This window comes from Heterodontus francisci, chromosome 23 (genome assembly GCF_036365525.1).
Source record: "Heterodontus francisci isolate sHetFra1 chromosome 23, sHetFra1.hap1, whole genome shotgun sequence".
NCBI classification, from domain to species: domain Eukaryota; kingdom Metazoa; phylum Chordata; class Chondrichthyes; order Heterodontiformes; family Heterodontidae; genus Heterodontus; species Heterodontus francisci.
The window spans coordinates 61,067,496-61,093,453 of NC_090393.1; the positions used below are offsets into that span (position 1 = coordinate 61,067,496).

General features: G+C 42.6%; 1 protein-coding gene across 4 annotated transcripts in view; it reads right to left on the reverse strand.

Moving 5' to 3' along the window:
- Window positions 1-25,958, reverse strand: part of sfi1 (SFI1 centrin binding protein) — a 235,048-nt gene that overhangs the window by 198,770 nt on the left and 10,320 nt on the right. For all 4 annotated transcript variants that reach the window (XR_010977296.1, XR_010977297.1, XM_068055387.1 and 1 more), the window contains exons 3-5: window positions 14,760-14,930; window positions 10,525-10,596; window positions 296-406 (exon numbers count right to left, since the gene is read on the reverse strand). Coding sequence is in view for 2 of the 4 variants with exons in the window: in XM_068055387.1 (XP_067911488.1) it covers window positions 296-406; window positions 10,525-10,596; window positions 14,760-14,930 (354 nt within the window). In the remaining 2 variants the exon portion in view is untranslated. The remainder of the gene's footprint in view (window positions 1-295; window positions 407-10,524; window positions 10,597-14,759; window positions 14,931-25,958) is intronic.

Below are 25,958 nucleotides of genomic sequence, written 5' to 3' on the forward strand. Positions count from 1 at the left end.
AACTATGTACAGCATACAATCCAAAACACATTAAGAAAATTAATTTCCTTGAAGAACCAGCTACATCCGGAGTTAGATGATCTCAGACTCTGTGACTGTCCTCATTAACCAAGGTTCCTGCTCTTGTGCGCTATCCAGCAATCCCTATGGAAGTACACACACGTGTGAACAACAAGCAAGTACAGGAATGGCATCATTGTTGATTCTGCCATCTGGGTGAGATATCAGTGGAATATTTAGCACCTGTGGGAACATACCCTAGCCAGGGTGGCGAAGGAGAATAAAAAACAGCTACCTGTAGTGACAGACCGCTCGAACCATCAGTTTCCATTCTATCCGCACACTCCACCATTGCTCCTTCCATTCATCAAATGCTTTACTCAACACTGCATGACAGTAGTGGGATCTGGCAAAAGGAAAACAATACATTTTGCAAAGGTAGTGTCTCGTAATAGCTTATCGAAGTTTCATTCCAAAAATGTTAATTAATGGTTTATACGTAGATATAATTACCCAGACAATATTTGGCCCCTCAGCTGCAGCTAGCTACCATAATGCCATTACACCATAACCTTTTACAGTCTTTTACAAATACCGACCGGCTCCAACTTAAATGCTGTTACAGTCTTGCCTTTGTAAAAAATATTTGTTCTCGAGGTGCAGGCATCGCTGCAAGGGCCACCTTTGTTGTCCATCTGTAATTACATAGAATTACGGAGAAGGTACAGCACAGAAACAGGCCATTTGACCCAACTGGCCTGTGTCGGCATTTATGCTCCAGATGACCCTCCTCCCACCCAACATCACCTAACCCTATCTGCATATTCTTCTATGAGTTTGTTCGTTATGTACTTATCTAGCTTCCCCTTAAATGCTATTGCCTTCAATGACTCCATGCAGTAGCAAGTTCCACATTCATAGAATGGTTACAGCTCAGGAGGCCATTCAGCCCACTATGTCTGTGCTTGCTCTCTGCAAGGGCTTCTCACCCACTCCCACACCCCTGCCTTTTCCCCGTAACCCTCCAAATTTTTTCTCGAGATAATAATCCCGTTCTCTTTTGAAGGCCTCAATTGAATCTGCCTCCACTATACTTTCGGCAGTGCATTCCAGATTGCAACCACTCGCTGGGTAAAAAAGCTTTTCCTCATTTCGCCATTGCTTCTATTGCCAATCACCTTAAATCAGTGTCCTCTGGATTCTTCGACCAATGGGGAGCAGTTTCTCCGATCTACTCTGTTCAGATCCCTCATGATTATGAACACCGCTATCAAATGTCCTCTTAATCTTCTCTTCTCCAAGGAGAACAGACCCAGCTTCTCCAACCAATCCACCGAAGTAAAGTTCCTCATCCCCGGAACTATTCTCATGAATCTTTTTTGCACCCTCTCTAATGCCTGAACATCTGCCCTAAAGTGTGGTGCCCAGAATTGGACACAATACTCCAGTTGAGGCTGAAGTATTGTTTTATACAGGTTTAATATAACTTGCTTGTTTCTGTACTCTATGCCCCTATGTATAAAGCCCAGGATCTCATTTGATTTATTAACCGCTTTCTCAAACTACTGTTCAACCTTCAATGATTTGTGCAGATATACCTCAAGATCTCTCTGCTCCTGCACCCACTTTAGAATTGTACCTTTTAATTTATATTGTCTCGCCTCATTCTTCCTACCAAAATAAATCACATCAAACTTCTCTGCATCAAATTTCAACTGCTACTTGTCTGGCCATTCCACCAACCTACACCCTCTTGAGGTTCATCACTATCCTCCTCACAGTTTACAATACTTCCATGTTTTATGTCATCTGAAAATTTTGAAGTTGTGCCCTTTACACCCAAGTCTAGGTCATTAATATATATCAAGAAAAGCAATGGTCCTTGTACTGATCCCAGGGAACATCACTGTAAACCTTCCTCCAGTCTGAAAAATGTCTACCACTACTCTATTTCTGTCACTCAGCCAGCTTGGTATCCATGCTGTCATGGTCCCTTTTATTCCATGAGCCTCAATTTTGCTGAAAAGCCTATTATGTGGCACTTCAAATGCCTTTTGGAAGTCCATGTACACCACATCAACCGCATCACCCCTCTCTGTTACCTCATCAAAAAACTCAAGTAAGTTAGTTAAACATGATTTGCCTTTAACAAATTCATGCTGGCTTTCCTTAAATAATTCACATTTGTCCAAGTGATTAATTTTGTCCGGAATTATCATTTCTATAAGCTTTTCCACCACCAAGGTAAAACTGACTCATCTGTAGTTGCTGTTCTTGTCATTGCACCCTTTTATTGAACAAGGGTGTAACATTAGCAATTCTCCAGTCCACTGGCACCACACCGGTATCTCAGGGGGATTGGAAGATTAAGGCCAGTGCCTCTGCAATTTCCACCCTTACTTCCCCAAGTATCCTTAGATGCATCTCATCCGGTCCTGGTGACTTATCAGCTTTAAGTGCAGTCAGTCTCTGGATGAGAAGTTTGCCTTGAATTCTTTCCTGAGTTTATTAGTAACTATCTTATAGTTATGACCCCTAGTTTTAGAACCACCCCCACCCACCCTGTCCCCACAAGAAAAACATCCTCCCTACATTTATCCTATCAAACACATGCAGGATTTTGAAAACCTCTACTCGGTCAACCCTCAGCCTTCTCTTTTCTAGAGAAAACAGCCCAAGTCTGTTCTTTCCTAAAAGTTAAAACCTCTCAGTGTTGGCCTCATCCTTGTAAATCTTACATGCACCTTCTCTCGTGCCTGATATACTTTTTGTAATATGGAGAACAGAACTGTGCACAGCACTTCAATTGTTGTCTAACCAAAGTTTTATACAGATTTAACCAAGTATCCCTGCTTTTCGTAAGGACACAAAAAACAGGAGCAGGAATAGGCTATACAGCCCATCGAGCCTGCTCCACCATTCAATAAGACCATGGCTGAACTTCTACATCAACTCCACTCAAAATATACAAACTGGGTGGTTTTATTTTAATTTTTAAAAAGTCAACAGATGAAACTCTCCGCCGAACAAAGGTGGTGGAGGGGTGCCCCACCACCCAGTAAACGGGACCTGAAACAAGCAGAGATCTGCAGCCGCCAGCCTCTCAATCCTGCACTATCCCTATACCTCTCGATTCTCTAAGCGCGCAAAAATCTATCAATCTCAGTCTTGAATATACTCACTGAACATCCACAGTCCTTTCAGACAAAGAATTCCAAAGATTCACAACCCTCTGAATCAAGAAATTTCTCACTTCAGTCCTAAATGTCAACCCCTTATCTGAGACTATGACCCCTAGTTCTAGAGCTTCCAATCAGATGAAAGAGCCTATCAGCATCCACCCTGTCAAGCATTTAAGAAGTTTATATGTTTCAGTGAGATCTAAATTTTAAGAAATACAATGTCTCCTCATAAGAGAGCCCTCATCCCAGAGATCAATCTCATGGATCTTCAGTTCTTCAACTTCAACTATACATAATACTCCAGGTGTCGGCTCACCAAAACCCTGTAAATTACAGCAAAACTTCCTTACTCTTCTATGCCAACTCCCTTGCAAAATAAAGGATCACATGCCATTTGCCTTCCTAATGGCTTTTAACAATTGTTTTCCTCTAGAAATGAACCCACGTTTTGTTTGCATCTTTGTGGCTTTACCTTACATTGCTACTTTTAATGATTTGCGAATGCATACCCAAAGGTTCCTTTACTTCTCTATCCATTTAGATTAGTATTTTACAAAGATGATGTGGCTTCCTTCTTCCTCCCACTATAATGCAACACCTCTTAGTTATCCACATTGGAATTTATTTGCCATTTAGAGACACATTCCGTAATTTTACTAACTTCTTGTGTTTTGTCGCAATCTTCCGCAGTGTGAACTATAACTGCTCATCCAACAAGACACCACCCCCAATTTGGTGTCATCTGTAAATATTGTTACTGCATTCCAGATTCCAGAGTCCAAATCATTCATGTAAATGATGAACAAGTGGTCCCAGCACCGATCCTTGTGGAACACCACTTTCCACCAGTCTGAGCAACTAAATTTAACTCCTACTCTGTTATCTTTATTGTATCAACTTTCTATCAATTCTACTCCTTGCCCCAACTTCATATGCTCTGACCTTAGTCATGAATCTACTGCGCTATAACTTAGCAAAGGCCTTTTGAAAATCCAAGCATATTACATCGACTATATTACCCTTATCTACTCTTAATTCTTCAACAATTCAATAAAGTTACTCGAGCATGACCTTTCGAAATCAATGTTGATTATTGTTTATCATTATTTTCAGTTTCTTATTGCCACATGATTCTATGTCCAAATAGTGCAGTGAAACAAAATTAACTGCATCTGTTCTGCTGGTGATAATACTGAGCCTATGCCTCATTCAACTAGCAACAGATGGCAAACACTTGATCAGCACCAATGCAACCCAAATTCTGGATTTACAAAAATCTCGTACAAAATTACTAACCCCCAGTCAAAATGTTGCAAGCTCCATACTGATATTTAGCTACCCAATGAATTTCAAAAACAGCTTTCCTTCTGGACTTTTTATAAATACATAAAGAGCAAAAGGATAACTAACCAAAGAATAGGGCCTATTAGGGACCATTAGAGTGACGTGTGTGGAGGTGGAGGACTTTGATATGGTTCTTAATGAATACTTTGCCTCTGTTTTCCCAAAAGAGAGGGAAGCTACAGACATTGCAATCAGGGAAGAAGACTGTGAAATATCAGATGAGATTAACAAATTGAGAGAGGAAGTATTAAGGGGTTTAACATTTTGAAAGTGGATAAATCCCCAGGCCTGGACGAAATGTATCCAAGGCTGTAAAGGGAAGCAAGAGAGGAAATAGCAGAGACACTATCGTTTTCCATTCCTCTCTGCCTACAGGTGTCATACCAGAGGATGGAGGACAGCTAACATTGTACCATTGTTTTAAAAGGAAGGGACAGACCAAGTAATTAGAGGCAGTCAGGCTAACCTCGGTGGTAGGAAAATTGTTGGAAAAGTTCTGATGGACAGGATAAAACTTCATTTAGAAAGACAGGATTAGTCAAAGACAATCAGCATGGACTTGCTACGAGGTCATATCTGATGAACATGATTGCACTTTTGAGGAGTTAATGAGGAGGGTCAATGAGAGTAGTGCATTTGATGCAGTTTAGCAAGGCTTTTGGTAAGGTCCCACATGGAAGATTGGACACAAAAGTAAAAGGTGCCTCTGCAAAATGGCAAGTTGGATCCAAAATTGGCTCAGAGGCAGAAAGCAAATGTCGATGGGTGTTTTTGCGACTGGAAGGCTGTTTCCAGTGGGATTCCGCGGGGCTCAGTACTAGGTCCCTTGCTTTTAGTGGTATACGTAAACGATCTGGACTTGAATGTAGGGGGTATGAGTAAGAAGTGTGCAGACAATATATAAATTGGCCATGTGGTTGATAATGAAAAAAAAAGTTCTGGACTGCAGGAAGACATCAATGGACCAGGTGGGCGGATCAGTGGCAAATGGAGTTCAATCCGAAGAAGTGTGAGGTGATACATTCAGGGAAGACTAACAAGGCAAGGGAATACACAATAAATGGTAGGAAACTGAGAAGTGTAGAGGAACGGAAGGACTTTGGAGTGCCTGTCCATCAATACCTGAAAGTGTCTGGTCAGGTAGATAAGGTAAGCAAGAAGGCCTTTGGGATGCTTGCCTTTACTGGCCGAGTCATGAAATATAAGAGCTGGGAGGTTATGCTGGAACTGTATAAGACACTGGTTAGGCCACAGCTGGAATACTGCGTGCAGTTCTGGTCGTTGCACTATATGAAAGATGTGACTGCACTAGAGAGGGGGCAGAGGAGATTTACAAGAACGTTGCCTGGACTGGAGAACTTTAGTTATGAGGAACGATTGTTTTCTTTTGAACAGAGGAGGCTGAGGGTCGACTTAACTGAAGTGTACAAAATTATGAGGTGTTGTGATAGAGTGGATTCCCTGTGGTTGAGTGGTCCATAACCAAGGGACATAGATTTAGGATAAGAGGTAGGAGGGAAGTTTTTTTACCCAGAGCATGAGAAGATCTGGAACTCACTACCTAAAAGGGTGATTAATAGAGGTGTGCAAAGGAAACCCGACGCAAACCCGATTTCCAGACCCCAAAGTCCGACCCCACCCAACCCGAACTTGACACGTCTTTGGGACCCGTCGGGGTCGGATCGAGTGGCAGGCCTTTACATCAGTTAAAGGTCTGCTACCCGACCTGACCCCAACGAGATCCGACGGCATATATCGGGTTCGGGTGGGGTCAGGTTGGGTTTCTGGGTCCAGCATTCGGACTTGGATCAAGTTTCCTTTGCACACCTCAAGTGATAAAGGCAGAAACCTTCATAATATTTTAAAATTTCTTGGGTAGGCACTTGAAGTAGGAAATGGGATGAGGTTGGATGGCTACTTGTCAGCCAGCACCGACACGTTGGGCCAAATGGCCTCCCTTCGTGATGCCAGATTCTGTGATTCACTAACACTCCAGCGACTCTGTTGGCTGCGAAACTGTTCAGTGTGAAAGTCGGCCACACAACCAAGGATGATCTGAAGTTTCATCTCTGATCTATGTTGAGTTAGTTGATTTCAGCTGAGGCAGTGACCGGCAAATGACAACTGGGCTCAGTGACCCTAGATGAGCTAGTGGTTCGAGACACAGTTACAGTTACTGATTGCGAACAGTAACTTCACATAGAACATTTATGTGCATCACAGTATGCTAAGAGAAAAGGAGGCCATTCAGCCCATTATGACCTTGTCTTTGGTACAGCAATCAATTAGTCCCTGTCCCCTGCTCTTTCATTTTTCACTAAGTATTTATACAAGTCCCTTTTGAAAATCAAAGTGACTCCTGATAGCGCAGCCCAGCGCTGACGTCATCAGAGCCAGTTTCACAAATGAGCAAAACAGACTCTTTCAGTCAGTATGGTGCTGTGCATGCACAGCCTACATCGGCACCCAGTTTGCCACACTAATTCGCGCAAGCGTGCAAAAACGTCATCGTGTACTGCAACATCAGATCGCCACTCGCTCCCTGCCTCGCCACTTCTCCCCTCTCGGCCGCTCACTCCCCGCTTCACCGCCCCCACCCTTGCACCCTGCTTCACCACCCCCACCCTCGCATCCCGCTTCACCACCCCCACCGACCCCCGGCCCGTTGGCCACTCACTCCCAGCCTCGTCGCTTCCTTCCCTCTGCTCTGCCTCTGTTCCCCGCTCCCCTTTTCCTTTTGTTCCACAAAATCTGTCATTTAATCTCTTGTCCTCCCCTATCACAGACCTTCCCTTTTGATATTCTCCTCCCCTTTCACTTGCTTAAAATCTATTTCTAACTTTTTCCAATTCTGATGAAAGGTCATCGACCTGAAACATTAACTGTCTCTCTCTCTCCACAAATGCTGTTCAAACCTGCTGAGTATTTCCAGCACTTAGTTTTTATTTCAGATTTCCAGTATCCACAGTATTTTGCTTTCATTTATCTATTGCCTCACCTGGTTCTTCCAACCAAAATCTATTACTTCGTACTTCTCGCGTCAAAATTCATCTACTATGTGTCTGCCCATTTCATCAGTCTATGTCCTCCTCAAGTCTGTTACTATCCTCCACATTTAATACTGCATTTCCAAGTTTCATATCATCTGTAAACTTGGAGATTTTCCTTGCATATCCAAGTTCAGGTCATTAATATATATCAGAACAATCAATAACCCCAATACCAACTCCTGGGGAACACCATTGTATACTTCCCTCCAGTCTGGAAAAACAAACATTCACCTCCAAATATCAGCCATGGCTCAGTTGGTAGTGCACTTGCCTCTCAGTCAGAAGGTTGTGGATTCAAGTACCACTCCAGAAACCGGAGAGCAAGAATGCAGGTTGACACTCCAGTGCAGTACTGAGGAAGTGCTGTACTATCAGAGATAGGATTTTCTGATGAGACATTAAACCGAGGCCCTGTCTACTCTCCAAGGTCGACATAAAAGATCCCATGGTTATTCCTGGTGTTATGGCCAATATTTATCTATCTAGTCATTATCTCATTGCTGTTTGTGGAAGCTTGCTGTATACCATTTGGCTGCCATGTTTCGTACATTGCAGCAGTGATTACAAATCAAAAGTATTTCAATAGCTCTAAAGCTCTTTGGGCTTTCCTGAAGTCAAAAAGGTGCTATATAAATGCAAGTCTTTTCAACTACTACCTACTGCTTTCTGCCCATAACCAATTTTGTATCCACTCTGCCACTGTCCCTTTAATCCCGGGGCCTTTAATTTTGTTAACAAGATATGTGGCACTTAAACAAATGCCCCTGTAGATATCTAATTAGTATAGCATTAGGGTTGGCTGCAACACCTCCCAAAATAAAACAGATCAATTGGTTATTCAACTCATTGCCATTTTTTGTCAATTTGTTGGTACAGAATAACTGATATGAGTGCCTACATAATAGTCTCTGCACTTTCAAAAAACTGTTTCATTTGTTTGAAACACTTGATACAATGACACAATAAGGCCCTATAATAAAATCATCTACCAATACTGGCCTTCCAGGCTCACGTGAAGAGTAGCACAGTGGGCAAGGTGTTGGAGGGCAGCATGCACCAAACAGAACAGAGGAGGGAGAGAGAAATTTGGAGGTGGTAAAGTTTACTTTTTTAAAAATACTACTGCTTTGCAGGGAAGCTAGGAACTTAGTCACAGTAGTAGGCCGTTCAGTTCTCGAGCCTGTTCAGTTAGATCATGCCTGATTTGTATTTTAACTCCATCTACCCACCTTGGTTCCGGTAAGCCTTAATATCCTTGCATAACAAAAATCTACCAAACTGAAAATTTCAATTGATCCCTTGCATCAACAGCTTTTTGGGGAGAGTTCCAGATTTCCACAATCTTTTGTGTGAAGAAGTGCTTTCTGACATAACCACTGAATGACCTAGTTCTAATTTCCAAGTTATATTCCCTTGTTCTGGAGTCCCCTACCAAGGGAAATCGTTTTTCTCTAGCCACCCTATCAAATCCTTTAATCATCTTAAATACCTTGATTGGATCACCCTTAATTTCCTACAATGCCTAGTCTACGCATTCAGTCTTCATAATTTAACCCTTTAGCCCTGGTATCATTCTGCTGAATCTGCACTGCACTCCCTCCAAGGCAAATATATTTCTTCTTGAGGTGCAGTTCCCAGAATCAAACAAAGTACTCCAGGGGTCTAACCAGAGTTTTGTAAAGCTGTAACATAACTTACATCCCTTTCTATTCTAGCCCCCTTGAGATAAAGCCAACATTCCAACAGCCTTAAAATTACTTTTTGTCCCTGTCCACTAACTTTCAGTGATTTCTGTCCTTGGACCCCTCAATCTATCTGCTCAGTCTCTAGCTTCTCACCATTAAGAAAATACTCTGATCTATTATTCTTGATTTCAAAATGAATGATCTCACATTTTCCCCACATTGATCTCCATCTGCTACAGTTTTACCCACTCAATTAATCCAACATTCATAGCAATTTTCCGGGAAACTCTGGATTCTTCTCAACCAAAATCTAACTTCCTGATTTGGACTTCTTTGCAGAACTTCAAAAAATTCATTCAGTAGTATTCTTCTGAGTGATGAACTTACAACACTAGACACACAGATACATTTAAGCTTTTGATTTCTTCTTATAATTGCAGGAGAGAAAACTATTTGGTTCCAGACATTATTTAGAATCATGGAATATTATAGAACAGAAGGAAGCCACTCGGCCCATCACATCTGTGCTGGCTATTTCGAAGAGTACTCCAGTTAGTTCCATCCCCAGGATCAATATCCTGGAACAGAAGGATACTGATCCCTTACTCCAGCAGCAGTTTAGGGAACTGGTGCAAGGAGGTCTTTCTGGAAAGAATACAAGGATTTCCACTAGGTTTCTTTTACCAGTTAAAAACAAAGAATATCTCCTCTCAGATAGGAGACATTTACTACCTGTAACCCATTTCCCCAGATAAAAACAGTCAACGCAGGAAATATGCAGCAAGTTATTACAAATGATATGAATGCCAAACTTGCCTCCCTTTGGAATTTCCTTCAGTGCAAACTAGAAGAGCATTTCAAAGATGTGAAGTCATTTTGATTGACTTATGGGTAATATCAAAGCTAAAACTGGCGAGGGTGATGGCCCTAGAAATATGGATATTCCTAGGCAGCTTTAGACATTGTTTTTCTACCCTAGCTACCACAGCTAACTGAAATCAGATTTCAAATTCACATTATTCCATTTCGATTCGAAAATACATTGCAGCTAAGTTTCTATTCGAGACATGACGGTGCTTTTTCTGTTACAATACCATTCTGAAATGCAGCTACGCATTTCTGCTATTTTAGTCTCACATCAATGAGATACAGTCCTAAATACAGCAACACTTCAGAATTAGGACCCCTGCATGCAACAGAGCACACCGTACACATTTCTCATTTTCTCAAAAAACAATCAAAGCCAAGTAAGTAGAACCTCACCGAGCTTTGGATGGAAGGATTCTCCCAAATGTCTTCCGTATCCACAAATGTAGAAACTTTCTCGCAAGGTGCCTGGGATGAGAAGACAATCTTAGCATTTGGTGCAGTTTCTTTACAAGATCAGAATCATTGAATTCTTCAAGCATGAGATTTTGGACAAAATATTGATCCAATTTGGCATAACTTGAAACAATAATTTGAAGCACTGGCTGAAAATCTATCAATCATGCTGGGATCCCAGTGACAAAACCATGAGGTTTCACCCTCAATAGAAGGATTATAATTTCTTCTGACTCCCCAAACAGCAGCAGGAAGGGAATAAAATTCAAATCTCTTGGCACAATGCTATTGCATCACTCTTAGAAGACAACAATGATCTGACTGCTTGAGACAAGCCTGACAGTCTCCTAGATCCATCAGCTGTTTACAGCTAGTGGGAGCAAATCCCATTAACTGCGTGGCACAACATTCACAGGTAGTGGGATAAGGGATTTTGAATTGTTACGACCGAAGCTGGAGGAGTGCACCATCTTTCTCTAGTTCCACTTCTCCATGGGTCAACATATATTTAAATGTTTACCCAGTTAGCAAAATGGCCAATTACATACTCTATTTTTTATTATTTTCTATTATTTTTATGTCAGAATAAAATCCAACAACCAGGTTTCTTTAACAAAAAAAAACTCATCAATTAATTATAAAACAAGACATATTCAGTAAAGATGCAAAGCATGAAAAAAGATTGAAATGTACAAATTCCCTTCTAACTTAGCCCAACACACACTCACACATGCACAGAGGCTGAAGAAAAATAAAGAAATTTTCTCTGCAGAGAAAAAGACAAAAAAAAATGTGGCTAAATACTTGTTATGCTTGAAGGAAAAGGAGAATATATAGAATTGTATCAATTATCCCTTTATTCTGGCGTCCCAAATACTCATAGACAGCTGTCACTGGGATCTTTCTGGAGCAGTTCTTTTCAGACAGCGCACGAAGTAGTCTGGCAGGCTTTTCAGGAGATATGCGGCATCAGTTTCTTTATTTCCCACACTGGATGCTCAGGGATTAGCAAAGAGATGGAAAAGGACGAGCTGGTGACTTCTCACTCATCAGGCTTACCTCCAACTGACTCAAAACAATATCCAAAATGAAACCAACTCTTGACCATGTCACTACTCTGCAAACAACTCCCTCCAGTCATCAAGGCTCCTGTTGTTTACTTAGCTTAAGACATGTGACCCAGTAAGGGTTTGTTTTTATACAAAGTCTCTAAGTCCTTCCAGTGACCTTCTTAAAAAAAAAAGTCCAGCATCTATGGAATTTCTTCAGTCCTCCAAATTTGCACAATTTTTAAACTCGAGTCTTCAAAAAAATATTTTAAAATGGAAGTACTTTCATAACAGACTGAAAACTAAATGTTTTACAATGCTGCATTATATACTGTGGAGTTAAGTTACAAAGTAAGCGATATATTGCAGTTCAAGCAGGGAGGCAGGGGAGAAACTTCAGATTAAAAATGCAAACAAGAGATTATGACTGGAGGATCAGTAATTATTTCAAACATTTTTAAACAAACTGACGTCCCCCAATGGCTTGGTGAGTTCATCCAGAGATTTACTGAACCAGACAGACCAGGAAGGTCTGTGATTTTATCCCCAGTGTGTGTTGAGTGAACTGATGGTAGGCATGCTACCATTGGCCTGAGAATGCTCGGCAGAGGGAAGAAAGCATTAGCCTCATCACTGCCCGGAGGTACTGGGGGAGATAAGCACTGAAATAGAAATGTCTTACTGAGATTTAATTTCAAAACTTACGTAAAGGGGCATTTGGCCAAAATGCTGCAGTCAAAGGGTGGTGGTGGTGGTGGGAAGAGAGGTAATGACCAGCGTCCAAGAAACCACCTATACTAATCATGCCTGAGCCTGATGAGTGCATGCTGTTCAACCATGGAATAATTTACAGCCAATCTTGCTTCTGTCCATCTGATGTGCGTGCATACACAACCACACACACACTTCAGCAGAGTTCATTCAGAGGCAGCAACCTTAGCTAAACTATCCCTCTCCCTGACACAGGGTTTTTATGGCAAATGGCAACACCAAAATTGCAGCCCAAGCTGCGATCAGCAAACCTGAAACTTTCTGGTCCGATTGGCTCATGCTATACAATGTGATCAAAATTAGAAGACATTTGTCATCTGCTATCTGATCATTCAAGATGATGTGTGCGCTTATGAGCTTATGCGTAAAATTGAACCTCTGCCCTCTAGTGTAAGACAGATCTGCAACACTCAAAATTTGGTAAAGGAATTTAGAATTTGAATCAAGCATTGCATCTTCACACCTTGAACTCACAGTGCAATAACAAATGCATTTTAGATTCGAAATTTGTGTAGGATGGGCTTTAAACGACAAAGCAAATCACAGGAGTTTTCTATCATATAATATTTTTAACATAGATCTAATTAGTGTAGAAACTGATCATCTGTTTTTCGATATATGTGTCATAAAGTCTGGTTAAGGATAGATTTGAAGATGTTAAATGATGGCAGGCCTTTTTATCAAAGTCCGAGTCAGTTAGAATTTAGAAAGAAAAAAGGCCCTCTAGGCTAATAACTTGCAGCCAATGTGATATGATCCCAGTCTGTGAAAGAAAATCTACAGCTCGATAGAGCTTTGTGCACGATGCAGTCGATTACACTGCAAAACAGGAACCAGGCCAACACACCTACCTGAAGTACTGGCTACTCAACTATTAGGTCTTTTTCCCCCAGAAATCTATACGCTGGATAAGGTTATAATTCAAATTCTGATTATTTCATAGAACAGAGATTACAGCATAGAAGAAGGCAGTTCAGCTCGTTGGACCTGTGCACTGGAGCTATCTGCTCTACTTGCATCTCTTCGCTTATCCAACCACACCCTTTAATATTTATTCTTCTTTTGAGTGTTTCTCTAATTCCTCAGATATCATGAGATATTTATGGTAATATATTCCATATTCCAATAACCCTCGGCATAACAATTTTATGCCTCCTTGTTATTGATTCACCCAACCAATGGAAATAATATTCCCTCATTTACCTTTCAAACCTACATGAATTCTGTTACTGGACTTTTCTTTAGCTTCCTCTGTCCCAATAAATAAAACTCCAGTTTTTTTTTAATCTTATACCTGGTATACCTCTTCCCATCCCTAGTATTCCAGTGATTCTCCAACAGTGGCTCTAATATTCTTTTTATAATGGTATGCAAAAAACAAGTATTCTAAATGTGACCTGACTAATTTACATCCACTTGACAATAAGAGACTGGAGTAAAAGGTTTTCTCTGTGGATTATGCGCAACAAACCCATTGACAGTTTCAATACACAGATTGCAGGGAAAATCTTCTCTCATGGTGTCATGATGCGGCTGAGCATTTGGATGTAGCAGGCAAACTGGACGATCTCCTTTAATAAAATTGAGAAAACGAGGTAAAGGGCCAAGACCCAGTGCAGCACCACCGAAATTGAAAGGAGTAAACAAGAAACCAGGCGAGGTGAAGATGCAATTGTCAGGAGACAACAAATTTTAAAATCCTGTGGGCTGCAGGCGGAAAGTAAAACAGAGGGGGACAAGGAGTTCAACAGCTTTGAGGGCCCAGAAAAGAACATGAAGGAACTACTGCAATGAGTTGTCAATTCAAAAGTGACACTGCAGAGAGGAGAAACGTTAAGAATGCTGTTTTCTAGAGGTACTCCATTACTATTGGAAGTACTTCTCTACGAAGTCTGGAGGAAAAAATTCTCTACGAGGAGTTAATTTAACTCCACCTCAGATGAAAACCTGACCAGATTTAAAAAACAACTCTATCTGGTTGGGGTAAAGAACTAGATTAGATTGCAATTCTTGCAACTTATGAGTGAAATTCATCCATTGGTGAAGGTGAAATAGAAAAGGCTCCAGGTCCAATAAAGTCCAAGAAAAAGCTGAGATACCAACACAACTTCACGGGATAACCAGAGCTGGCACAATAATAGAACAACATTCAGAATAGAAATATCAGGAACAAGTTCTTTACACATAATAAAAAAAAAATGTTTACAATAACCTACCAAGTAAGGGACTAGAGGCAAAAACACTGTCTTTTGAATAACGCCAATCAGATGCCAAATAGTCCAAAATATCTTTTCCCATCCTGACTTCCTTTAAAATGGAATAGCAGCCTTTTAGTGTTTTATAACTACGAACTACCTGATGCGAAGTTCCTTTAATCGTCCACCTCTGTTCCAGGTGTAATTCACTCTGTACCGAATCAAACTCTTTTTGACATGATGAACATTAGTCCCACCGTGCTTTACAGAATGTTCCTGGGATGTACTTTTGGGAAGCCGGGTTTTCACTGAAGGGCCCACCATCACAGCACTGGGGGAACAAAGAACAGAGTAGTGTCAACCCTTACAGAAAAATAATAACTTCACAACTAATCTCCTGAATAAGTCAACAAGAAACTAAAGCAACCCCTTTTAGCTATTTGCAAGCCAAGATGGCCTATAAGCAGACAAATTGCCTCAGGTCTGACTACAGGGCAGCAAATTACCAACTGAATTACATCACAGCACACCGTTGCTGAACCATCTATAGGAAGTACAAAAATTCGGCAGGGGGGGTGGGGGGTGGGTGGTTGGAAGCACCTCTACTGAAGTGACGCATGGAAGACTGCAGCACGGAAAGAGATCATTTGGCCTGTTGTGTCCGTGCCGGCCCGTTGCTGCAGCAATCCAAAGCTCATCCCAATGCCCTGCTTTATCTCCAAACCCAGTATTCTTTTCCACATGAAATGTTTATCCTCTTTTCCTTCAAGATTCAATGGTCTCTGCTTTAGCCATTGCATGCAGCAAAGGATTCCATGCTCCAACAAGTCTCCGAGTAATTTCCCCTAACCTTGCTCCTCACTCTCTTGTGGCCATTTTAAATTAATGACTCATCAATGACTCCCCAACCAGGGGAAGTTCGGCTATCAAAACTCTTCATGATCTTGATCTCGGTCACAGCTTCTCTTAGCCTTCCCTGCCTCAGTGAAAATAGTCTCACTATCTCAGGTCTCTCTTTGTAACTGTGGTCACCAATCTCTGGCATCATCCTGGTGAATCTACAGGGTGAGCTCTTTGTGGCTTTGAAGTTCTTTCTATAACAGGGTATCCAAAACTGCACCCAGCACTTCCACTGTGTGTTGGGAGTGGTTTCCTAATGGTGTGCAGCTTCTGTACTAACGGTGCAGCGTCTGCTTCCTAATTAAACTTTTGATGACATTGGAGTGTGTGATTAGATTCAGTACCTTCTCTGTTCCACTCACTACATTGGATTGCATGCAACATTAATGGCATAAGGTTCTTGATTTTTCTTTTAGTTACTATTGTCAAGTGTGCAAGGATAATCCCAAGAACTACATGCCAGTCAGTTTAAACTCGATCGTGGGAAAGCTATTAGAAACAACAATCCAGGACAAAATTAAGTCACTCGGACAAATGTGGATTAATTGAACAAAGTCAGCATGGATTTGTAAAGGCAAATCATGTTGAACTAACTTGATTGAGTGTTTTGATCAGGTAACAGAGAAGGTTAATGAGGGAATGCCATTGATGTGGTCCACATGGACTTCCAAAAGGCATTTGATAAAGTGCCAGATTATAGGTTTGTCAGCAAAGTTGAAGCCAATGAAATAAAAGCAACAGTGACAGCATGGATACGAAGTTGGCTGATTGGCAGGAAACAAGAGACAGTTGTTCTTCAGACTGGAAGAAGGTATACTGTCGGGTTCCCCAGGGATCGGACTATGACTACTGCTTTTTTGACCTATATTCATGACTTAGACCCAGGTGTGCAGAGCACAATTGCGAAATTTGCAGATGACACAAAATTTGGAAGTACAGTGATAGACTTGAAGAGGACATTAGCTGGTGGAATGGGCAGACACAGGGCAGATGCAATTTAATACAGAGAAGTGTGAAGTGATTCATTTTGTAAAAAGAATGAGGAGAGGCAATATAAAATGAAGGAGACAATTCTAAAGGGAGCGCAGGAACAGAGATACCTGGAAGTATATGTGTACAAATTGTTGAAGGTACAGGGCCAATTGAGAAAGTGGTTGAAAAGGCATACGGGATACTGAGCTTAACAAATGAGGCATAGGGTACAAAAGAATGGAAGTGAGGAAGAATCTTTATGAAACACTGTTTCGGCCTCAACTTAAGTATGAAGGCTTTAGAGAAGGTGCAGAAAAGATTTACAAGAATGGTTCTGGGGATGAGAGACTTCAGTTACATGGATAGATTGTAGAAGCTGGAGTTGTTCTCCCGGAGAAGAGAAGGATGACAGGTTGGGGTTCAAAATAATGAGGGGTCCGGACAGAGTAGAGAGAAAGAAACTGCTCCCATTGGCAGAAGGGGCGAGAACCGAAGGACACAGATTTAAAGTGATTGACAAAATAACTAAAGGCAACAAGAGGAAAAACTCTGAGTGGTTAAAATCTGGAGTGCACTACCCGAGAGTGTGGTGGAGGCAGATTCATTTGTGGCTTTCAAAAAGGAATTGGATAAGCACCTGAAGGGGAAAAAATTGCTTGCAGGGCAATGGGGAGAGGATAGGGGAGTAGGATTAGTTAAATTGCTCTTGCGGAGAGCTGGTGAGGCCTCAACGGGCTGAATGGCCTCTTTCATTCTGTGACCATTTGTTAGACACTGTTCTTTCACCTCTGGTCAAAATCTAGGTGTAATTGCCTGAAAGTCTTCTCTGCCTACTGGCTAGAAGAAAACACAGGAACAGGAGTAGAGCATTTAGCCCATCAAGCCAGTTCCAACATTTAATTAGATCATGGTTGATCCGCATCTTGAACTCCATTCACCCGCCTTGTTCTGTAACCCTTAACACTGTTGCCCAAAAAAAAAATCTATCCATTTCAGTTTTGAAATTTTCAACTGACCAAGCCTCCAACAGCGTTTTAGGGGAAGCGAATTCCAAGGTTCAAAGGGAAATGAGTTTGGTTAATCTCAACTCATCTCAAAGAAAATGCAAACCCATAGCCAAACACTACCCCTAATTTGGGATTCATTTACAGCATCTTGCCAGAGAACAGCTAGTTTGGCAGTGGAGAAACGTCAAACCATGCAATAGGAGTTGTTCTTCTGAGATTCAACTGCACACTTGGGAAAATTTGGAGGATGCTTAATTTTCATTTAATCATGACCTGGGAATGTTTAGTGATGATACTGAATCCCCGAAATCAAAAGCATCTTGTTTCCCAGAACTAACATCCCTCACAATACTTACACCAAAAAATGTGAATTGATTTTCTGATTTTTCCAGCAGGAAACATCTCCACATCTATTTCTGATGAGACTGGGAACTCATTGGGTGTGGAATATTTGGCATTAACTGTGCTATACCACACAATGGCTTGATGCATTACAACACCAAAATCCCACGCGCAGTGTGATCAACCAGTGGCATCACTTTAAAAGTGCATCTTGAGAGATCCGGCCTAATCCAAGATTATCCCCAAGGCCAATCCATTAGTAATCTTAGCACATATGTTACGCACCTCTGGAACTCTGCTCTAGAACTCTTCTGTAGTAATGATCTGAGCTTTACTTGGGCTTTGCCTGCAAATAATTGGTGGCAAGGTCTGTGGCTACAATCTTGAGCACCCATTGGTGCCACTGAAAGACAAAAACTTACCTTTTGAACAATTGAAAAAAAAAGCCCTGTACGGGTAACTACTGTACTTGAAGTTTTATATTCAACTCCTTATAGAGTTATAATGGCACAGGAGGCCGCCATTCGGCCCTTCAAGTCCATGCCAGATCTCTGCAGAGTAATCCAATCAGTCCCATTCCCCAGCTCTACCCCGTAGCTCTGCAAGTTTATTTCCCTCAATTGCCCATTTAATTTCCTTTTGAAATCATTCATCGTCTCCGCTTCCACCATCCTTGTAGGCAGCGAGTTCCAGCTCATTACACTCGCTTCAAAAAAAAGTTCTTCCTCACATTCCCCCTGCTTCTCTTGCCCAAAACAGTCAACCCTTAGTCCTTGTACCTCAGCTAATGGGAACAACTTTTCTTTATCCACACTATCAAAACCTGTCAGAATCTTATACACCTCTTGCAAATCTCCCTTCAATCTCCTTTGCTCCAAGGAGAACAACCCCAGCTTCTCCAACCTCACCTTGTAGCTAAAATCCCTCATCCCTGGAACCATTCTGATAAATCTCCTCTGCGCCCTCTCAAGGACCCTCACATTCTTCCTAAAGTGTAGTGACCAGAACTGGATGCAATACTCTAGTTGTGGCCTAACCAGAGCTTTATAAAGGTTCAGCATAACTTCACTGCTTTTGTACTCAATACTTCTATTTATGAAGTCCAAGAACCCATATGCTTTGCTAACTACTCTTGCAATATGTCGTGCCACCTTCAAAGATCTAAGCACATGCACCCCCAGGTCCTCTGTCCCTGCACACTCTTTAGAACTGTACCATTTAGTCTATGTTGCCTCTCCATATCCCTTTTGCCAAAATGCATCATCTACAGAATCATAGAATCGTTACAGCACAGAAGGTGGCCATTCGACCCATTGTGTCTGTGCTGGCTCTCCGAAGGAGCCATTCACGTTCTGGCCATTACTCTGCCCCCTCCCCACATCCCTGCTTTTCAGATATTTAGATTATTTAGAAAATGTAGAAAAATTTAGGGCACAGAACGAGGCCACTCTGCCCATCATGTCTGCACTGGCCAGAAAACAAGCCACCTTTCCTAATCCCATTTTCCAGCACTTGATCTGTATCCCTGGAGGTTACAAGACTTCAGGTGCATATACAAAGACCTTTTCAATGAGTTGAAAGTTTCTGTCTCGACTACCTCTGGGTGAAAAATCTTTTCCTCACCTCTCCTCTAATCCTTCTGCCAATCACTTTGAACCTACGCCCCTCTACAGCTTCCCTCCTCCCTATCACCACACGGCCAATTTTTATATCGTCTGCAAACTTCTCGATCATGCCCCTACATTTAAGTCCAAATCAATATATACCACAATGTGGACCTAATGCTGAGCTCTGCGAAACCCCACTGGAAGCAGCCTTCCAGTCACAAAAACACCCGTCGCTGACCCCTCTGCAAAGGTAAATGGGCCCTACCCATCCACTCTATCCAGGCCCCTCACAACCTTGTACATCTCAATGAAATCTCCCATCAGCCTTCTCTGTTTCTTTTTGCAGCGGCGACAGGGAGAGCGAGGTGGCAGCTGGGTAAGTGAGTCCTATATATTTGGGCAGCGGCTGAACCCGAGACACTACACCTGTAGTGTCTCCCACCCGACCTCCTCCTCGAACCAAAATAAAAGGACTCGGTGGTGTGTAGATAAGGTAAGGCTTTTTCTATTTCTTTTTTTTTCGTGTGTTTGGCAAAAACTTTTCGTTCCTTTTTCATTTATCTAAGTTAAGACTAAGTTAAGCTTAAGATTAAAAATGGCAGGAGATCTCAGACCCGTGTTATGCTCCTCTTGCTCAATGTGGGAGCTCAGGGACACGGCTGATGTCCCTGACTCCTTCACGTGCTGGAAGTGTGTCCAGCTGCAGCTCTTGTTAGACTGCATGACGGCTCTGGAGCTGCGGATGGACTCACTTTGGAGCATCCGCGATGCTGAGGAGGTCGTGGATAGCACGTTTAGCGAATTGGTCACACCGCAGATTAGGATTGCTGAGGGAGAAAGGAAGTGGGTGACCAAAAGGCAGAGAAAGAGCAGGAAGGCAGTGCAGGAGTCCCCTGCGGTCATCTCCCTCCAAAACAGGTATACCGTTTTGGATACTGTTGGGGGAGATGGCTCACCAGGGGAAGGCAGCAGTAGCCAGGTTCATGGCACCGTGGCTGGCTCTGCTATTCAGAAGGGCGGGAAAAAGAGTGGAAGGGCTATAGTCATAGGGGATTCGATTGTAAGGGGAGTAGATAGGCGGTTCTGTGGTCGAAAACGAGACTCCCGAATGGTATGTTGCCTCCCAGGTGCACGGGTCAGGGATGTCTCAGATCTGCTGCAGAACATTCTGAAGGGGGAGGGTGAACAGCCAGTTGTCGTTGTGCACATAGGCACCAATGATATAGGTAAAAAAACGGGATGAGGTCCTACAAGCAGAATTTAGGGAGTTAGGAGCCAAGTTAAAAAGTAGGACCTCAGAGGTAGTAATCTCAGGATTGCTACCAGTGCCACGTGCTAGTCAGAGTAGAAATGAAAAAATAGTCAGGATGAATGCGTGGCTTGAGAGATGGTGCAGGAGGGAGGGGTTCAGATTTTTGGGACATTGGGACCGGTTCTGGGGGAGGTGGGACTATTACAAATTGGATGGTATACACCTGGGCCGGACTGGAACCAATGTCCTTGGGGGTGCTTTTGCTAACGCTGTTGGGGAGGGTTTAAACTAATGTGGCAGGGGTATGGGAACCAAATGAGGTCAGTGGACAGTAAGGAGGTAGTAACTAAAGTCTGTAAGGAACTAGATAATGAAGTCAGCGTGACTAAGGGTAAGAGTAGGCAGGGAGCCGATGATGAACGCAAAGGGACTGGTGGTCTGAGGTGCATTTGTTTTAATGCAAGAAGTGCAGTAAGTAAGGCAGATGAACTTAGGGCTTGGATTAGTACCTGGGAGTATGATGTTATTGCTATTACTGAGACTTGGTTGAGGGAAGGGCACGATTGGCAACTAAATATCCCAGGATATCGATGCTTCAGGCGGGATAGAGAGGGAGGTAAAAGGGGTGGAGGAGTTGCATTACTGGTCAAAGAGGATATCACAGCTGTGCTGAAGGAGGGCACTATGGAGGACTCGAGCAGTGAGGCAATATGGGCAGAACTCAGAAATAGGAAGGGTGCGGTAACAATGTTGGGGCTGTACTACAGGCCTCCCAACAGCGAGCGTGAGATAGAGGTACAAATATGTAAACAGATTATGGAAAGATGTAGGAGCAACAGGGTGGTGGTGATAGGAGATTTTAATTTTCCCAACATTGACTGGGATTCACTTAGTGTTAGAGGTCTAGACGGAGCAGAATTTGTAAGGAGCATCCAGGAGGGTTTTCTCGAGCAGTATGTAAATAGTCCAACTCGGGAAGGGGCCATACTGGACCTGGTGTTGGGGAATGAGCCCAGCCAGGTGGTTGAAGTTTCAGTAGGGGACTACTTTGGGAATAGTGATCACAATTCCCTAAGTTTTAGAATACTCATGACAAAGACGAAAGTGGTCCTAAAGGAAGAGTGCTAAATTGGGGGAAGGCCAACTATACCAAAATTCGGCAGGAGCTGGGGAATGTGGATTGGGAGCAGCTGTTTGAAGATAAATCCACATGTGATATGTGGGAGGCTTTTAAAGAGAGGTTGATTAGCGTGCAGGAGAGACATGTTCCTGTGAAAATGAGGGATAGAAATGGCAAGATTAGGGAACCATGGATGACAGGTGAAATTGTGAAACTAGCTAAGAGGAAAAAGGAAGCATACATAAGGTCTAGGCGGCTGAAGAAAGACGAAGCTTTGGAAGAATATCGGGAATGTAGGACCAATCTGAAACGAGGAATTAAGAGGGCTAAAAGGGGTCATGAAATATCTTTAGCAAACAGGGTTACGGAAAATCCCAAAGCCTTTTATTCATATATAAGGAGCAAGAGGGTAACTGGAGAAAGGATTGGCCCACTCAAGGACAAAGGAGGAAAATTATGCATGGAGTCAGAGAAAATGGGTGAGATTCTAAACGAGTACTTTGCATCGGTATTCACCGAGGAGAGGGACATGACGGATGTTGAGGTTAGGGATAGATGTTTGATTACTCTAGGTCAAGTCGGCATAAGGAGGGAGGAAGTGTTGGGTATTCTAAAAGGCATTAAGGTGGACAAGTTCCCAGGTCCGGATGGGATCTATCCCAGATTACTGAGGGAAGCGAGAGAGGAAATAGCTGGGGCCTTAACAGATATCTTTGCAGCATCCTTAAACATGGGTGAGGTCCCGGAGGACTGGAGAATTGCTAATGTTGTCCCCTTGTTTAAGAAGGGTAGCAGGGATAATCCAGGTAATTATAGACCGGTGAGCCTGACGTCAGTGGTAGGGAAGATGCTGGAGAAGATACTGAGGGATAGGATCTATTCCCATTTGGAAGAAAATGGGTTTATCAGTGATAGGCAACATGGTTTTGTGCAGGGAAGGTCATGTCTTACCAACTTAATAGAATTCTTTGAAGAAGTGACAAAGTTGATTGATGAGGTTCCCCATGGTAGGTTGATGGAGAAAGTGAAGTCGCATGGGGTCCAGGGTGTACTAGCTAGATGGATAAAGAACTGGCTGGGCAACAGGAGACAGAGAGTAGCAGTGGAAGGGAGTTTCTCAAAATGGAGACGTGTGACCAGTGGTGTTCCACAGGGATCCGTGCTGGGACCACTGTTGTTTGTGATATACATAAGTGATTTGGAGGAAAGTATAGGTGGTCTGATTAGCAAGTTTGCAGACGACACTAAGATTGGTGGAGTAGCAGATAGTGAAGGGGACTATCAGAGAATACAGCAGAATATAGATGGATTGGAGAGTTGGGCAGAGAAATGGCAGATGGAGTTCAATCCGGGCAAATGCGAGGTGATGCATTTTGGAAGATCCAATTCAAGAGTGAACTATACAATAAATGGAAAAGTCCTGGGGAAAATTGATGTACAGAGAGATTAAGGTGTTCAGGTCCACTGTTCCCTGAAGGTGGCAACGCAGGTCAATAGAGTGGTCAAGAAGGCATACGGCATGCTTTCCTTCATCGGACGGGGTATTGAGTACAAGAGTTGGCAGGTCATGTTACAGTTGTTTAAGACTTTGGTTCGGCCACATTTGGAATACTGCGTGCACATTACCAAAAGGATGTAGATGCTTTGGAGAGGGTGCAGAGGAGGTTCACCAGGATGTTGCCTGGTATGGAGGGCGCTAGCTATGAAGAGAGGTTGAGTAGATTAGGATTATTTTCATTAGAAAGACGGAGGTTGAGGGGGGACCTGATTGAGGTGTACAAAATCATGAGAGGTATAGACAGGGTGGATAGCAAGAAGCTTTTTCCCCAGAGTGGGGGATTCAAATACTAGGGGTCACGAGTTCAAAGTGAGAGGGGAAAAGTTTAGGGGGGATAGGAAAGTTCTTAACGCAGAGGGTGGTGGGTGCCTGGAACGCGTTGCCAGCGGAGGTGGTAGACGCGGGCACAATAGCGTCTTTTAAGATGTATCTAGACAGATACATGAATGGGCAGGATGCAAAGAGATACAGACCCTTACAAAATAGGCAACAGGTTTAGATAGAGGATCTGGATCGGCGCAGGCTTGGAGGGCCGAAGGGCCTGTTCCTGTGCTGTAATTTTCTTTGTTCTTTGTTCCAAGGAGAACAACCCAGCCTTTCCAATCTTTCCTCATAGCTGCAATTTTCCAGTCCTGGCAACATCCTCCGAAACCTCCTTTGTACCCTCTCTACTGCAATTACATCCTTTCTGTAATGAGGTGACCAGAACTGCACACAATACTCAAGTTGTGATCTAACTAGTGTTTTATATCGTTCCAGCATAACCTCCCTGCTCTATGCCTCAGCTAATAAAGGAAAGGATTCCATATGCCTTCTTAACCACCTTATCGACCTGTCCTGCTACCTTCAGTGATCTGTGGACATTCACTCCAAGGTCCCTCACTTCCTCTGCACCTCTCAGTATCCTCCCATTTATTGTGCAATACTTTGCCTTGTTTGACCTCCCCAAATGCATCACCTCACACTTCTCCAGGTTGAATTCCATTTGCCACTTTTCCACCCACCTGACCAGTCTATTGGTGTCTTCCCACAGTCTACAGCTTCACTCCTGCCTATCACCACGCGGCCAATATTTTTATCATCTGCAAACTACATTTAAGTCCAAATCATTAATATCTACCACAAAAAGCAGGGGACCCAATACTGAGCTCTGCAAAACCCCACTGGAAACAGCCTTCCAGTCACAAAAACACGCATCAACAATTAACCTTTGTTTCCTGCCACTGAGCCAATTTTGCATCCAACTTGCTACATTCCCCTGGCTTTTTTTTTTAAACCAGTCTGCCATGTGGGACCTTGTCAAAAGTTTTGCGAAAATCCATGTAGACAACGCCAACTGCACTACCCTCATTAATCCTCCTTGTTACTTCCTCAAAAAAATTCAATCAAGTTAGTCAGACACCATCTTCCCTCAGCAAATCCATGCTGACTGTCCTTGATTACTCCATGCCTAAGTGACAGTTTATCCTGCGTCTCAGAATTGATTCCAATAATTTGCCCACTACTGAGGTTAGACTGACTGGCCTGCCATTATTTAGTTTATCCCTCACTCCCTTTTTAAATAAAGGTACAACATTAGCAGACCTCCAATCCTCCAGTACCACACCTGCATCCAATGAGGATTGGAAAATGATGGTCAGAGCTTCTGCTATTTCCTCCCTGGCTTCTTTTAACAGCCTGGGGTACATTTCATCCGGCCCTGGTGATTTATCCACTTTCAAGGATACTAATCCCCCTAAATACTTCCCCTCTCCTTATGTTTATCACATCCAATATTTCACACTCCTCCTCAACTATAATGCCTATATCCCCCTTCTCTTTTGTGAAGGCAGATGCAAAGTATTCATTAAGAACCATATGCACATCTTCCGCCCCTATACATAAGTTACCTTTTTGGTCTTTTATGGGCCCTACTCTTTCCTTAGTTATCCTCTTACTCTTATTGATAAAACATCTTTGGGTTCACCTTGATTTTGCTTGCCAATATTCTTTCATGCCCTCTCTTTGCTTGCCTAATTTCCTTTTTGATGTCACCCCTCCACTTTCTACACTCCTCTCAGCTTTCTATAGTATTGAGTTCTCTGTGTCTGACATAAGCTTACCTTTTCTGCCTCATCTTATCCTGTATGCTCCTTGACATCCAGGGGCTCTAGATTCAGCCGTCCCACCCTTTTACTTTGTGGGAACATGTTCACTCTTAACCCTCTGAATGCCTCCCACTGCTAACACTGATTTACCTTCAAGTAGTTGTTTCCAGTCTACTTTTGCTAAGTCACTCCTCAGCTTAGTAATATTGGCGTCACCCTAATTTAGAAATTTAACTCTTGTTCTATCTTGGTGCTTTTCCATAATTATGCTAAAACTAACTGAATTATGATCACTACCCCCAAAATGCTCTCCCCACTGCCACTCCTTCCACCTGCCCAACTTCATTTTCTAAAACTAAGTCCAAAACCATGCCCTCTCTTGTTGGACTTGTTACATACTGAGCAAAAAAGTTCTCCTGAATATACTTCAAGAACCCTGTTCCCTCCATTCTTTTCACACTAAAACTATTCTAGTTAATATTGGGGTAGTTAAAATCCCCTACTATTACTACCC